Source organism: Knufia obscura, assembly GCF_036327395.1.
Source record: "Knufia obscura strain CCFEE 5817 isolate CBS 148926 chromosome Unknown scaffold_4, whole genome shotgun sequence".
NCBI lineage: Eukaryota > Fungi > Ascomycota > Eurotiomycetes > Chaetothyriales > Trichomeriaceae > Knufia > Knufia obscura.
The window spans coordinates 464,285-478,704 of NW_027042690.1; the positions used below are offsets into that span (position 1 = coordinate 464,285).

At 51.0% G+C, this 14,420-nt stretch overlaps 6 protein-coding genes across 6 annotated transcripts; 2 read left to right on the forward strand and 4 right to left on the reverse strand.

The window, feature by feature from the left end:
- Positions 1–792: 792 nt before the first annotated feature.
- On the reverse strand, positions 793–3,423 carry PMZ80_004097 (uncharacterized protein; the record flags this gene model as incomplete). Its single annotated transcript, XM_064872524.1, has 4 exons — positions 793–1,022; positions 1,075–1,294; positions 1,353–1,396; positions 1,446–3,423. The coding sequence occupies 4 exons, from the start codon at positions 3,421–3,423 to the stop codon at positions 793–795; spliced, it is 2,472 nt and encodes an 823-aa protein (XP_064731182.1).
- Positions 3,424–4,202: 779 nt separating this feature from the next.
- PMZ80_004098 (uncharacterized protein) lies at positions 4,203–5,519 on the reverse strand (the record flags this gene model as incomplete). Its single annotated transcript, XM_064872525.1, has 1 exon — positions 4,203–5,519. The coding sequence occupies one exon, from the start codon at positions 5,517–5,519 to the stop codon at positions 4,203–4,205; it is 1,317 nt and encodes a 438-aa protein (XP_064731183.1).
- A 1,441-nt stretch (positions 5,520–6,960) lies between these two features.
- PMZ80_004099 (uncharacterized protein) lies at positions 6,961–7,383 on the reverse strand (the record flags this gene model as incomplete). Its single annotated transcript, XM_064872526.1, has 1 exon — positions 6,961–7,383. The coding sequence occupies one exon, from the start codon at positions 7,381–7,383 to the stop codon at positions 6,961–6,963; it is 423 nt and encodes a 140-aa protein (XP_064731184.1).
- Positions 7,384–7,819: 436 nt separating this feature from the next.
- Positions 7,820–9,601, reverse strand: ICL2 (mitochondrial 2-methylisocitrate lyase; the record flags this gene model as incomplete). Its single annotated transcript, XM_064872527.1, has 1 exon — positions 7,820–9,601. One exon carries the CDS (start codon positions 9,599–9,601, stop codon positions 7,820–7,822), a length of 1,782 nt encoding a protein of 593 aa, XP_064731185.1.
- Positions 9,602–10,095: 494 nt separating this feature from the next.
- Positions 10,096–11,484, forward strand: CIT3 (citrate synthase; the record flags this gene model as incomplete). The annotated part of the gene is made up of 1 exon (XM_064872528.1): positions 10,096–11,484. The coding sequence occupies one exon, from the start codon at positions 10,096–10,098 to the stop codon at positions 11,482–11,484; it is 1,389 nt and encodes a 462-aa protein (XP_064731186.1).
- A 439-nt stretch (positions 11,485–11,923) lies between these two features.
- Positions 11,924–12,643, forward strand: PMZ80_004102 (uncharacterized protein; the record flags this gene model as incomplete). The annotated part of the gene is made up of 1 exon (XM_064872529.1): positions 11,924–12,643. One exon carries the CDS (start codon positions 11,924–11,926, stop codon positions 12,641–12,643), a length of 720 nt encoding a protein of 239 aa, XP_064731187.1.
- Positions 12,644–14,420: the final 1,777 nt, after the last annotated feature.

A 14,420-nucleotide genomic window follows, 5' to 3' on the forward strand; every position in this document is an offset into this window, starting at 1 on the left:
TATGGTTTATATAAGGAATAGGTGAACCGGCGAGTCACTCCTCGTTCTATAGGTCGCGACGACGAGGTATATTACTGTTCCACCCCTAGAACAGTGTATGATCGTATCGTTAATTGTCGGTCTCTTGGTTTCAGGTATCCAGTAGCGATAGTAGACTCAGCGCCCCTGGCTACTATACTGGACTCCCCTACTTACAGCTCTCTCCACGTGAAGGAGGACCGACGGCGAGAGCCGAGTTGACAGTTCTGTCAACAAGTCTGCGCAATCATGGTGATATGGGCTCTAAACGTGTTGATCAGGCTACAAGATCTGTGATCAGGTAAGTCTGGCTTCTGCAAGCACAAGCCATAGACACGGGGGCAGTGTCCTCCGGCAGGACAATTGGGTCTATTCCGCATTCTCGCTCGTCCTAAGCATCTACTCACGCCTCCCCGTAGGCGCACCGAAAGTAGATGCAACTGAGTGTAGTGTAAATGTCAGGACGTCTAGTCATGTTCCCATTGATTGAGCAGCTTCAACATCATTGAGCATTGCATCTACAAGAGGAACACTCGCGGCGCAATGCACCCAACAATATAGTGGAAACTCATTTCGCTGCCAGTGGTATTGGAGCGTCTCCATTGAGTGTCTTGCCAACGAGAGCTTGTCTTGACTATGCTCGAGCTTACTTCGTCCGAAAAGAGCTAACGCGCGGGCGGCTCGCTGCTGCTGATACAGGAGGATCCATCTCTTCCGAAGCTTCGCGTTTGATCCCATTATGATGGATATGCTCAGCAACATGTGCGTCGATCCTCAGTAATTCCGCCTCACTTTGTTCCTCGTATGCTCGTCCATGTCCATGTTCAAAGACTTCAGATAGTCAAGAAAGCTCTTGTGTCTTTCCAAAGCCTTGGAGAAATGGTCCCAGTCCACCCAAATGAGCCCATGGTCACGCGTGGTATCACGATCGGTAGGCGAGCCGCGTGTATGCTCTTCTTCATCGTGCAGAGACAAGCTTGCAAGGCTGATGGCTGTCTGGAAAACTGCAAGATAAAGTTATGCTCCGCACTTCCTCAAAGAACGATCGTGACTTACTGTTTCGAATCTCGCGTCCGTTCAATGGCGTCGTATCTTGGCAGATTTCTTTCTTGGCTTTCGTGGTCACTTTCACCTTTACCTTTCCGGATTTCTCATGCATCTTGAAGAACTTCTGCCAGATGCTGTTCCGAGCATCTTGTGTAAGCTCGGGATACTTGATTGCAGCAGTGATTCGGCTAATGAAAGAGTCATCAATCTGCCCGGGTCGATTTGTCGTCTAGAGGCACAAGTTAGGGACTGTTTCCGCAACGAAATTGGCAAGCTGGATTTCTTACCAAGAATAATACTCCAGCATAGTACTCCATCGTTCTCAAGAAAACTGCACGTCAGTCAGCCTGCCGACCAGATATTCTTAATTATGCACTGACTTGTAACAGTGTAGTTCTGGTATCCACCAGCGGAACGCTTTTCGAGGAAGACATCAGCCTCGTCGATAAGCAGGATGGCACCCCATTTCGATGCGAGGTCGAACCACCGCCGCAAGAATTGCTCTTCTCCGCCCGCCCCATGAAAATCGTTCCACGTGAGTGATATGAGTGGCCGGCGTAGATCGTTAGCCACGCACTCGGCAGTCAGTGTCTTTCCAGTGCCTGGTGGACCATGTAGCAAGAAAGCCTGGCCTTCGCCTTTACCGGGCACAAAATCTGCTTGATCAGGATACTTGCAGAGAGCAGTACGGAGGACCTCCCTATCGTCTTCATGCGCAACCAAACATTCCTGCAATTGGTTTGGTTGCGCACACGGAATATCTCTGCTGATGCCCTCGATCTCGAACCTCATCCACCGTTTGGTGGTCAAGGCAAGACCGCCCACGCGAGGATAAAGGAGCATCACACCGTCAGGCATGAGTAACTGGTATTGTTCAGGTTTGGATGGGTCGAGCTCGTGATAGTCATTCAGCCGTTTATAGCCACGTCCATCGGTGGGCTCGGGATCCTCGAGTTGTTCCATCGATGGGTCCAAATCCTCTTCCGGGAGGACATCCCACTGCCATTCGTAGTCGCGCGAACAGCGATCCTGGTATCGCTTCTGCTCCGCGAGTCTTTCGTTATAAACAGCTGGATCGAGAACAATTTGCCCATGGTACGATGATCTGGAATGCGCGTACATACGATGAGCAAACCCGGCTTTTGTAATTTCCAGCAATCTCTCGCCTCTTGTTCTCAGGCGGCTTCTGCCAATGCCACCGTCGACTTTGTCATAGATCTTGGCAGGTATCAGTGGAAGCGACAAGATCGACTGATCACCCTCGTATTGTTCGATTCTAGAGATAGTGCTAGTCCGTGTCAAGACATTTCCATTGTACTCGTAATACCAGGCCTCGACCTCGTAATGAGTTACTCGATCGGCAGCTTTTTCCGCGGCTGGTTCTCTGTTGAATTTGGTAGCTCCCACCACCACAAGGCCCAGAAGCGTGTCATTCCTGCGTTTGTACACAATAGATCCAGGCTTGTACAGAAGCCACAAGTTTTCGAATGCCACGAGAGGCCGTGAAGACTGTAGCTTGCACACTACTGGCGACATCCTGCTTCTATAATGAGGTCCTATAAGACGTAGCAAGACTGCGACCTCAGCCCCGGTTTCTTTGTCCCATGAATCGTGTGCGTTTTGTGAGCGGGCAAACTCATCCCAAAACAAGTACATACGATTTTGCCCGTGATTAAGAACTCCCCTGGTGGCCTCCGCGCGTTGGCTTTCGTCGCATATTCCCCGTATATGTTCCTGATACAGGTTGTACAAGTCATCGTAGTGAAAAAGTAGTGTGCGGTAGTTGCCCAGATAATCGACGAGGTGGGAACCCAAAGACGATTGTTCGGGATCATAATCAATGACCGAATCCAGGACCTTCACCAACCTTTCTGAGCCGATCGTGATTTCTTGCCCCATAACGCGTTCCAATTTCATCGCTTCGCCGAAGTCAAAGTCGGCTCGCTCTCTGCGCCAATTGCGGATATTGTTGCCTGGTCTTTCGGCAAGATCCTGTGCCTCGACTTGAGCGCATACGTAGACTATGGCGTCCTCGTTGTCGTCTTTCTGCTGACTTGAGTCCGAGAGCTTGAAATCCACGCCAAGAAAGGGCCTATCTCGAAAGAAGCTTTTCCATGAACCATTACCAGAAGACGTGAATAGAGTGTACATAACATCGACTCTTGGAGATCCTTGATCTCCATCTTGCTCACAGTCCCCCTCACCCCCACTCTTAGCTGCGTTGCCGCCTGAGGAAGGCCGCAGTGCGGTTTCACCTTCCGCAGACCTTTTCTCAGCATCCGTTGAGTTCTCAAGCCGTTGAAGCTCATGCTTCGATTCGCTCGAGCACCCATTCGCAGTTTCGCCTGTGGGGTCCATGACAAGAGGCGTATCTTGGACTGCGCTGTGTGTAGGAGCTTCGTAGGCAGGACCAGCGCACCAAGGAATCGTTGTCTCCGCGCGTTTGTACCTCAGCTATGACGGAAGTCTGCTGGACGGTGCAGCAAGGAGTGTAAGGTACAAGACGTACCTGGTTGCAGGATATATCGAGACTGTACTTGACGTTGATCAAAGCAGCTGATCGTTCTGGTCGTGGCTGGTACTCGTTCTAGTGTGCTCGAGTCCAAATCGTTGGGCGGGGAATCATAAGCATTCTCTTGCTTTCCAATCAGTCTTGTCAGAGGGGGCTCGTGTCGGAGTCCGATGTGATTGTGGGATTCCAGGTCTTTATACAGTCTTCCAGCCTATGACTCAGGTGGTTTTGCGTCGCGCATAGTAACACGAGTCGCAATCGTAACATTTGAGCCCGATCCCACCGCATGTATGCAGTTCAAGAGCTGGAATTGGATTATGTATTGACTTGTGCATTACTGGACCTCTGTGTCGTCGTTGTTGTGAGCAGCCGTCATCGGTGTTGTACATAGCGCATCTGATTCAGTAGCTGGGGTATCGTTGAACGTCAGACAGAATCAGCAGCTATCCACGCTTGGCTCGTTCTTGGAACCTCTTTTGGCAAGGAGTTACATCAGACCCAATCTTACTGGTGCATAGTGAGTTCGGGGTTCAGGTTCCAATGCAGAAAGGCCATGGCTTTCGAGGTACGTACTCTGCCGGCTGCAAGAAGCTTGTGTCACGCGGAAATCATGACCTGGGCTAGTTCAAAACGCAGTGCAGTTGTCCATCGCTTCGAGTAATCGTACATCGGTGTCGTCAGAGTTGAAGAGCTCTCCGCGCCCAGGGCCAATACAGACGCACCTGACTTGGCCTCCACATGCCCTGGTCTCGCTATTCACAGTCCTCAATGATTGCACAAAAAGTCGGGCCCAATCTGACGTCCGATTATTTGTCATTGCCACCATTTCTAAACCCTCAACAACAAGAAGGACGGTCTGTTTCGCAACACAGATCTGCAACATAAGCGCCTGGAGGACCTGGATCAGGGAGTACACGTCCGGGGTATCGAACAGCACAGATTCCTTTCCATCTGGAGATGAAGGGAAGTTGATGGACTTGCCGGTCGCAGTGAGATACTGGACAGCCTGTTGCACGAGCGAATTGAGCATATCTATTATGATTGCTTCGCAACTAAGCGCAGGTACCGGGTCGCGAATGTAGATGAGCTTTGGCTGTGGCATACTAACGTAGAAATCGGCACTAGTCAGTGCAGACATTTCATCGTCGAAATCAGCCGAAGTCTCTACACACATGAATGGTGCTTCATCGTAAGCCTGCCAGGCATGAAGCTGATCAGTGATGTTGGTGTCCGTACCGCTCAAAAATGCTCGGCGTGCAAAATGTTCCACTCGGTCGAGTACAGCAATGGGCGCAACAGTGTGTAGTGACGCATTGATAGCGACTTCCAAGGTATGGAGGTCTTGAGGGAGTCGTTGGTGAACTGTCAGTAGGCCACGCAAAGCCTGAAATTCGTCTTTAATGGCAGCCATAAGCTGATCGACAGCCATAGTATTGTTCCGACGTAGAAATGATTGATGAGTCCATGTCAAATCCCAGAGACTTCTGGACTGTCGATCGAGCTCTTCGATGCAGTCGGTCATCGCTTTTTCGTCAACCAGTTTCCATTTGACCTTTTCCGCAGATTTGCGTATCCGTTTTCGATAGCCACCCACGGCTTGTTTGACCAAAGAGTTGCAGTCGGGGAGAGCGCAATCCCCTATAACATACTCCTCCAGTGTTTTGCGAAAAACCTTCGTTGACGCATCGGATTGTCTCTGAAGGATTTCGGCAATGAGCTCTTTGCGTTCATCATCGAAGGAAGCAAATTCGCCTTTCGGGTTCTGGACACCATATTTTTCGCCCCAATCCTCGAAGGACTTCTTGATGCACCTGGCACGAAGAAGCAGGCTTCCACGAGGTCCCTCATCGTCTTGAAGAAGTTCTGCTAGTGTTGTGCAAAAGTCGACGACGCCTTTCCAGGCTAGAACCAGTCCAAGACTTCCAAGCGCCAATTCTGCCATGCTGTCTACCTCCAGGTGAAGGCTCTTCGTTGATACAGGCTGTAACATCGTCCACCAAATACTGATATGGTAAGACGTCCATCTTGCCACAAGCGTGCTTCGGCACTCGAGATTTCGTTCATCGTAACACAGCAGGGTAAGATGGGCATTTCGAAATCAACGTGTACAGTGACAAAGTGTTTGAGACCAGATTTTAGTATGTACGAGAATACCATGCGGACAACCGAAGCTGAGACAAGGCAGGAATGATGAGCTGCACATTCCCGAAACTCGAATATATTGCTTTCCGATGAGCAGTTCTGCTAAGAGTACTCGACTCGGCTCAACAGACACCGCCCAAATAAGCGAGGTGACGGGCTCTGAGGATGTATCTAGACAGGTAATACGGCCAACTCCGGCCTTTCCAGAAGCGCGGAAGGTGATCAGATCGGACAGGACAGAGTGGCTAGGCTTTGGAAGCCCTCGATCATGAACCAACAGGTGCAATTGCGCGCTCTTCTCCGGGTCCTAAGAACGCCTGTAGCGCCTGGTCGTTTCAAGCTTGGCTGTGCTTCGCTAGGTAGCTCGGAGTTCACCTCTTGTTCGATCGCTGCGCCAGGACCGAGCACGGACATCCGCGGTCGCAAGGTTTCCAGGCTGATGCTCTATGGTCAGACTGCCACTTCCCCAGTATGATCGAGATCTGGCACATATTGATTACGACAGGCAGCCTCTAGAACGTAGAGTTCCTAGATGAGACAGGACACACGGAATGTCGCTGTCGTGGGCGCGATGGAAATAAAAGCTGGAGATCATCCCATTATGACGGGCGTCTAATAAAATGGCCCGAAGACCTATGTCTGCCACCATTGTGTGCGTGGTCTACAGCTGAACTAGAACAAGCTCGCTCTTCCTCCTTGTCTTTGACTCCCAACCGACGTGCTAGTCATGGAGATCGAACATGGCAGGCGGAGCGTCGTAGCTGCTTTCCTCTGGTTTCTCGTGTTATCCCTTCCTTCTCATGGAAGGTACTTTTTGGCTTACTCAAACCCTGTCAGAACACGAAAGATTGAAAGGGATAGTCGCCAGACCGTTTCACCATGAAATACGAATACTGGTTGGCCATCTGCATCATTTGAGCCTACTGTTCCATCTACCGCTGCCCATACCGGGTATAAAAGTCTCCAGCCTAGCGCCGAGCAATGGCAACGAAGATTGAGCGCGGCTGTCAGGATGCATGTATTGTGCTGAGCAAGGCTATATACAGTACATCTACTTTGCCAACCAGCTTTCGGAGCACGTCCTATCCTCGAGCCAGACAATCTTCTGTTCGTCCACCGAGTTTTCAACCGTATGTCGACTACATGGTTCCTGCTCAACAGCAGCCCAGGAAAGCGTTACCAAGCGCAACCAAGCGTCCACTCTGATCCAATCCAGCCACATTTGCACCTGCGAGTCGATCTCACGAAGCATCACCATCGCCTCCTCTCAGCCTTAATCTCGGACCCTGCTCCGCCGACACATCCTCTCCAGCCTCATCTTCGCTGGTCGTCTCTGTATCACCAGCCTCTTGTTCCTGCCTCCTCGAAAACTCCATCGGTCTCGGCACCCTGACATATCGCGCTCTTATTGCACCCGCAGCTTCCGCTCGGAGCTGCGCCTGGTGTAGTTCCTCCGCAGTGTGGAATTCCAGTTTACGCATCGCTCGCCACTCTGTCTCCTCGACTCTTTCTTTTTCCATTGCCCTGACTGCGGCGGATAATTGTCGAAGAGGATAACTTGTCGGTCGAGAGTGAACCTGGTAAGGGCGGGGTTTGAGATCTGTTGCGGGAAAGCCGAAATGTAGGTCGAGGCGCGGTGTTTGAGGGTCCCTCAGTATTGGCATCGGAAGCGATTCCCTGATCTGAGTCTTGTGTTGGCGTACTGTTGAGCGACATTGCGTTCTGATCCAGGGTGCGCTGCATTGGTAATGTTCTTATTTAGGGCAATCTTGTGTTTGGCATCAACAGCGACAATAATAATCGTTCTTATGTGGCCGAGAATATGCTAAGTGGTGATTGTCTAGAAATAATAAAGTGCGCATCGGCCGTAGGTGTTTTGCAGTAGTGAAACTTCATCGCTGTCTCGGTGATAGTGAAGTGACAAACATCGAAACACCTCTCCCAGGGCCTCACGCATACCTAGGTTCGATTATTCCTCGAACTGCGCAAGTAGCTCGTGCTTCGCAGTGACTACCTCAAACGGGCGATTTTTCTCTTCTCCAGAAATGGTAGGTAGACCATATTGGCTTATTGGTAACCCAACATCAGCGCCGACAGAGATCAGAACTGGCCTTCAGTATTACCCTCACCCATACTTTTGCTGCCACTGCTGCCACTCTGAATGGCTCCGAGAATGCCATCCATGTATGGTGCACCGCTCCATTTCTGATGGGTAAGAACATCCACACCTAGTGCCTTCTCGGGTCTCTGTACAAGGTTGACATACGCAAGCATGCCTTCCTCCTTGAACTTCTGCGACAGCTCGGTAGTTATCGTTGCTGTTGAGTGGATGCCAGCTAATGAGATCAGTTGCAAAATAAAGCCGTGCTGAGCAATGTCCCAGATGAAGGACTTGAGTTTCTCCTCGCTAAAGCCATGTCCCATCCAGTTAAACGATGGGCTCAAATTGTACACGAACATCTTGCCTGGAGCTTTGGCATGAACATCGGCCGCAAAATCAGCCGCTTTCTGTACGTGCGGATCGCCGGTCTCGACCCAAAGAAGATCAGCATACGGCGCAAACTCTGCTGCTCTCTTTGCTGCGGCCTTCATGCCTGCTTGGTAGTGGTAGAAGCCTTCTCTCGTCCTAGGGATGTCGCAGGACCATTGCACTGGCTTGCTGGTGTACTGTCTGGCTAGGGCTCGTCTTTTTGTGATAGGCAGATTTCGGTCAGCCTTGACCTTCTTCAAATACTCAGATGGGTCAACATCATCGATCTTGAGCTGTGCTAAAGCTGCTTCATCAAAAGTGACCAGCTTATGTGTCTTGACCCACTCGGCTTCGAACTTGTCAATCTCTGGACCCGGTGCACCATTGAGCTCCATTCCTTGCAAAACTTCGGCAAGTGGCTCAGTGTTCTCTGTCACACCAAGGATGAACTCATGATCTCGAACATCAATAGCACTGCTAAGGAGCTTGCCACTCTCCGAGTCAGTCCTTGCAATGACAAGATTCTCACAGCCCATCATGTCCCACTGAAAACGGGCAGCCACTAGTCGGTTGATGTGCTCACCCACTGGCACAAGGACTTTCCCTGCCAGATGGCCACATTTCTTGCCACCGTGAAGCTGATCCTCAAAATGTACAGCAGCTGCACCATTCTCGGCAAAAAGCTTGGCAAGCTTGATGACAGCTGATAGACCACCATGACCAGTATCACCGTCGGCAATGATAGGTCTCATGTAATCAACGTAAGGAGTCTTGGCTCGTTCTTCTGGGGACATCTTCCGCCTTGCGTCGAAGTTCTTTCTATCGTGATGTTGCTGAGCTTTGAATAATCGCTGAACTTGGTTGGGTACTGTGTTGTACGGGTAGTCGCCGAAGTCTGGAGCAACCTCATTCGTCGAACTCAACACTGCTGAACAAGCCCATCCGGATATGTAGAGAACCTCCTGGTTAGGTGCTTGTTGGGTCATCTGTACTGGATCGATGGCGCCCATGGTATGAACTGGCTTGCCCTCTGCTTGGCGTTGCTTCAAGATGTTGAAGAGTTTCCTTGCCATAAGAGAGCTAGGGTAATTTTGCTGCAGGGTCCCGCGCTTGCTCACAACATCCTCAGCTGTATAAGATCGTTTGATACCCTCAAACCGAGGCGAGGACCACCATTGCTTTACTTCCTCAACTTGCTGGTTGAACAGTGCATCTTCGGCAGCTCCAGCCTTTTCTGCCTCAGGCAAGAGCTGGAACGGGTCTGACGTGAAAGCTGTTGAGACTGGTGGCTGAACTGGAGCTAGCTGGCTGGACATGCGTACGGACGTTCTAATGGCAGCGGTCGATGTTGGCCTTGCGATTCTTGCTTGCCGACCCAACTTGGGCAGCGATTGAGGTACCCTTCGCAACATACTGATTGGTGTCCTGGTGCTTAAGCTGCGATCATGCTCAGCTTCGGGCTCAAAAAGAAGTATCTCTTTGATAGTCTATAGGTTTTAGTCTTCGGAAAACTCAATCGACCAAGACCGTACAAATATTTGGCATTCCACTGATGAGTTGAAAGCGGCTGCTTTCTATGAGGGTTCGGAAGGAACCGATATCGCGGATGACGCAGGAAAATCCGGCTAGAAAGAGCTCGGGCCAGTCATGTCGATCCCTGCAGAGCCTCGGTCTACGGATGTGGGGCCCACTGTGCCTTTCATGCGTCTCGAGAACGAATTGTCCGGGAAGTTGACGCTTGCCGGACAGCTCTCCATGAACTCACGGCTATTCACGCACAATTCTTGAGCTCAAACATTTTTGTTTACTACACATCGACCTCATAGCCAGCCTCTGTCCCAAGGTGTTGGCGATAGCATCCCTTCCTTGTTGACCTCTCCCCCGCACGTCCCTCCTCTACTCAGACATGGCAACCACAAGAGCAAGCAGTCAAGCTCTGAGAGCTCTGAGAAGCTCCAAGCCATGCCTGCGACGAACTTATGCATCCTCTGCTGAGCCAGACTTGAAGGCTACCCTCAAGGATATCATTCCAGCCAAAAGAGAGCTACTCAAGCAAGTCAAGAGCCATGCCGACAAGAAGATCGGCGAGATCACTGTTGGCCAGGTCATCGGTGGTATGCGGACAATGAAGTCTATGGTCTGGGAAGGCAGTGTTCTGGATGCCAATGAGGGTATCCGCTTCCACGGCAAGACAATTGAAGATTGCCAGAACGAGCTGCCGAAGGGCACATCAGGCACAGAAATGCTTCCGGAATCTATGTTTTGGCTCCTCCTCACAGGACAAGTACCCTCCACAAACCAGGTCCGGGGTCTGACGCAGCAGCTCAACGAGCAATCGGAGCTCCCAGACCACGTCAAGAGCATGTTGAAGTCATTCGGCAAGGAAGTACATCCAATGACCCAGCTCGCTTGTGCTGTGGCCGCCCTCAACACAGAATCATCCTTCGCTCGAAAGTACGCCGAGGGCATGAACAAGGCAGAATACTGGGAGCCAACTTTCGATGACAGCATCTCCCTACTTGCCAAACTGCCACGTGTTGCCGGTGCTATTTTCGACAAGAACTGCTTAGACATGCCATTGGACATGGACCAGGATTGGGCCTATAACTTTGCTAAGCTGCTCGGCAAGCCCGGAAAGGAGAACGAAGGCTTTCAAGACCTCCTTCGACTCTACTTGGCACTTCACGGTGACCATGAAGGAGGCAATGTTTCTGCCCACGCAACACACTTGGTCGGTTCGGCCCTGTCCGATCCTTTCCTCTCCTACTCAGCCGGTCTTCTCGGTCTTGCTGGTCCACTCCACGGCCTAGCAGCTCAAGAAGTGCTTCGATGGATCCAGAAGATGCAGTCCGTCATTGGTGAGAACTTCTCCGATCAGGACGTCAAGGACTACCTGTGGTCAACCCTGAAGTCTGGCCAAGTGGTTCCTGGTTACGGTCACGGTGTCCTGCGGAAGCCCGATCCACGATTCAAGGCATTGATCGACTTTGGTGATGCGAGACAAGATATCGCCAACAACCCGGTCTACAGACTGGTCAAGAAGAACAGCGAGATTGCTCCTGGCGTTCTAACCGAGCACGGGAAGACCAAGAACCCACATCCTAACGTCGACAGCGCATCTGGTGTACTGTTCCATCACTATGGCTTCAGGGATCCCCTATACTACACCGTCACTTTCGGTGTCAGTCGAGGTCTTGGTCCTTTGGCACAGCTCATCTGGGATAGAGCTCTGGGTATGCCGATTGAGCGACCAAAGAGTATCAACTTGGATGGTCTGATGAAGCTTGTGCAGTAAGCTTGGCAAAGTTGGAGTTACTCTGGGTCCATATAGAAACGTTCAGGCTACTGCAGGAAGGTGCACCGTAGAGTGCTTCTGATTGTCATTGCATGGTATCAAATAACTACCTGCCGCGCTGGCTTTCTCCTTTTCTTTCTTGTTTCCGTACGCCGCGACCAGCTAAGTGTCTCACTAACGGATTCGAGGTTCCACCATTGTATGTTCTTTGACTCATGGTCTGTCTGTCCGATCTCTGGCGACATAGCAACGACCTGCAGCAGCAACAAAAGAGTTGGGCTGAGCAGTATACCTTCTCCAGACAACATGCATTACCATTGTCTGAAGCGCTTGCTACCTGCGATACAAATCTGGTGGAGAAGCATGGCTTCGACATTGCTTGAACACCATTACACCTCCTTTCCATCGCCACATTCGAAACCATACCCGATCCACCACCATGGCAAGCACCCCATACACCCCGTTCTTCATACCAGAGCAGATCCTCGCCACCACTACCGAATACGACCAACACCAATCAATCCTCCTCCAACTCCCCAACGAAATAATCCTACTAATCGTCGAAAGAGTCCGAGTTCCCTCTTTCCAAGTCATCCTCGCCCTAACATGCAAACGTAGGGCCAATTTCCTACTCAAGAATAGGACCAAGCTCTCTCCCTGGCGAGGCATGAGAGACAAAGAAGGCCTCTACCGCCTCCTCGTCCGCTTTCAACAGCCCACACCAATACTTCCAAAGCAAGTCGAGACCAAACCTTCTAAGAGACGTCGTCTGCTCCAATTCCTGCGCCTGACCAAACGCAAACCAAAACCTCAAGTCATCCCACCATCTGAACCTGCACCAAAATTCACTCCGTACATCGCTTCCACCTTCCGCCTCTGTCGCGCGTGTTTCCGCCATTTCCCGCGGTCAGAAGCGTACTGGCGAGAGAAGGGACATCGCAGGTACATCGCAGCACACGCTGGTCGTCTCAAGAATCAGAGCTGGTGCAATGAGAATATTAGGCCGTATTATCTGGACAGATGTCCGGAGTGCGGGGACGATGACTATATCGCTATCACCAATGAGACGTACTGGCAGTCGCTCTGTCGGGAACGGGCGGATGATAGCGGCCGAGGGAGAGTGTGCCCGGAGTTGTGGGAGAGGATGGCGAGACCGTAAGACAAGTGTGTAGGGAGGTGGAGCTGCCGTCGAGGAGACGTGTGCTTCTTTTGACAATTGCGTTCGACGAAGAGCTTGTAATGGACGAGTACTACGAATATGTCGTAGCACTCGGCAATGTCATTTCTATGCTAGACGCTCACTTATTATATCGTGCGTGGTAGGAGGAACGTCTCGTCAGACACCGGCGCGCGTTGCGAAAGGGGAACACATTCAACGAGAGTGAATGTTGGTGTTGGCGTTGATGTGGATGTGGGTTTTTCTGTCTTATCGCGTGTACGCCATGCGTGTTCGCAAGTGAGATGCTCGAACGAAAAAGGTTGCAACGGTTCTTCCAGACGACCGACCATCATCTTCACCATCCCTTCGCCTTCCATAATTGGCAGCTCAACAACCACTGCTAACCAATAACAATAGTCAATCTTCAAAACGTGAATCAGCACAAGACACGATCGCTAGCGCCGGCATAAACAAACGACACTGTCATCTCTCGATCGTCTTCCCTGTGCGTCACAAACACAACGCCATTCTTCCTCAGCTCACTACAAGCATGAACCAGTCTTCCGATTCGTGTTATGTCATGGCCTCTCTATCCTCTTCCGCAGCTCCGGACACATATCACCAGCATCCGCATAGTCATACGTCGGACCATCTTGACTTCTACAAGCCCGTTCGTACCTCTCCTCATTCATATAAGCAGTATACCCAGCCACGTAACAGCTCGGACACCTATGCTGACCCCTATGTGACGGCAACTCACTGAAGAAAGGCGCAAAATATGCCCGCCTCGCTCTCCAAGCTGCATCGTCGATCCTCGGGCGCCAATATGCCTCATCACGAGGCAGATGTCGAAAGCACGCCGGACAGAGCGTGTACCCCTGGGGAATGTAAGTCGTGTACCAAGAGGGGTCGTCAGGGGCCAGCAGTGCTTGCATGATCTCTGTTCTGAGAGCAAGAAGCTGATATAGCGATACCTTGTCCCTATCTCCACGCCACGGAGCGAGGGTATCTTTATGGGTTGCTATGTCGTTTGCTATCAGCTTACATGTGAGACCGAAGCAAACTTGGAAAGAGGCGATTCTCGTCAGAGAACCGATTTGTGCTATTATGCTCAAGCGGAGCTCGGGTGGTAGTTGGCAGAGCAGAGATTGATTCTGGCTGTCATGCTGGGTGGAATTGAGTATTGGAGGTGGGATGAAGAATGGTGTGTATTGGTTTGCTGGTGCGGCTGCCATTCGATGTGACGGTCTTTCTGAATTCGAGCAGAGCAGTCTTGGGAATCAGGGATGGGAGCAGCGTGCTATCATGGCTGGGAGAAGAGAATGTTCATATACCAACAGCATATTTGGGTTTGGCCTAGCAGTCGGACAGCGTTGATGCTGTTTTCCAGTTGTTGAAAACGCGCTTGCTTAGACAACCATCCACGGAGAGCAATTGATGCCGGATCAAATGCAAGCGGAATTCAGCTGAATTGATCGCCCTTGTATCATGCAACATTGATACATCCTACTCGGCATTGAGTGGATTGCTCGCTCGCCGTGCGTTGTCAATCGTCCTGTCGGAAGCAGCGTGAACTGGGTCGACTCAAGGTCGCTTTACTTACACATCACGGATTGAACGTAGTTACCGTATTAGCTAGACTACAATGCATTCCAGTAATGGAATCAGACTCAAGTCTTCCTGACACATGTACTTCCAGCATCGTGCAAGAGCAGAGCGGATGTATCTAGCGTGAGTTTTGATAAGACTGCAGTCATCACATTCCGAAGAACATACA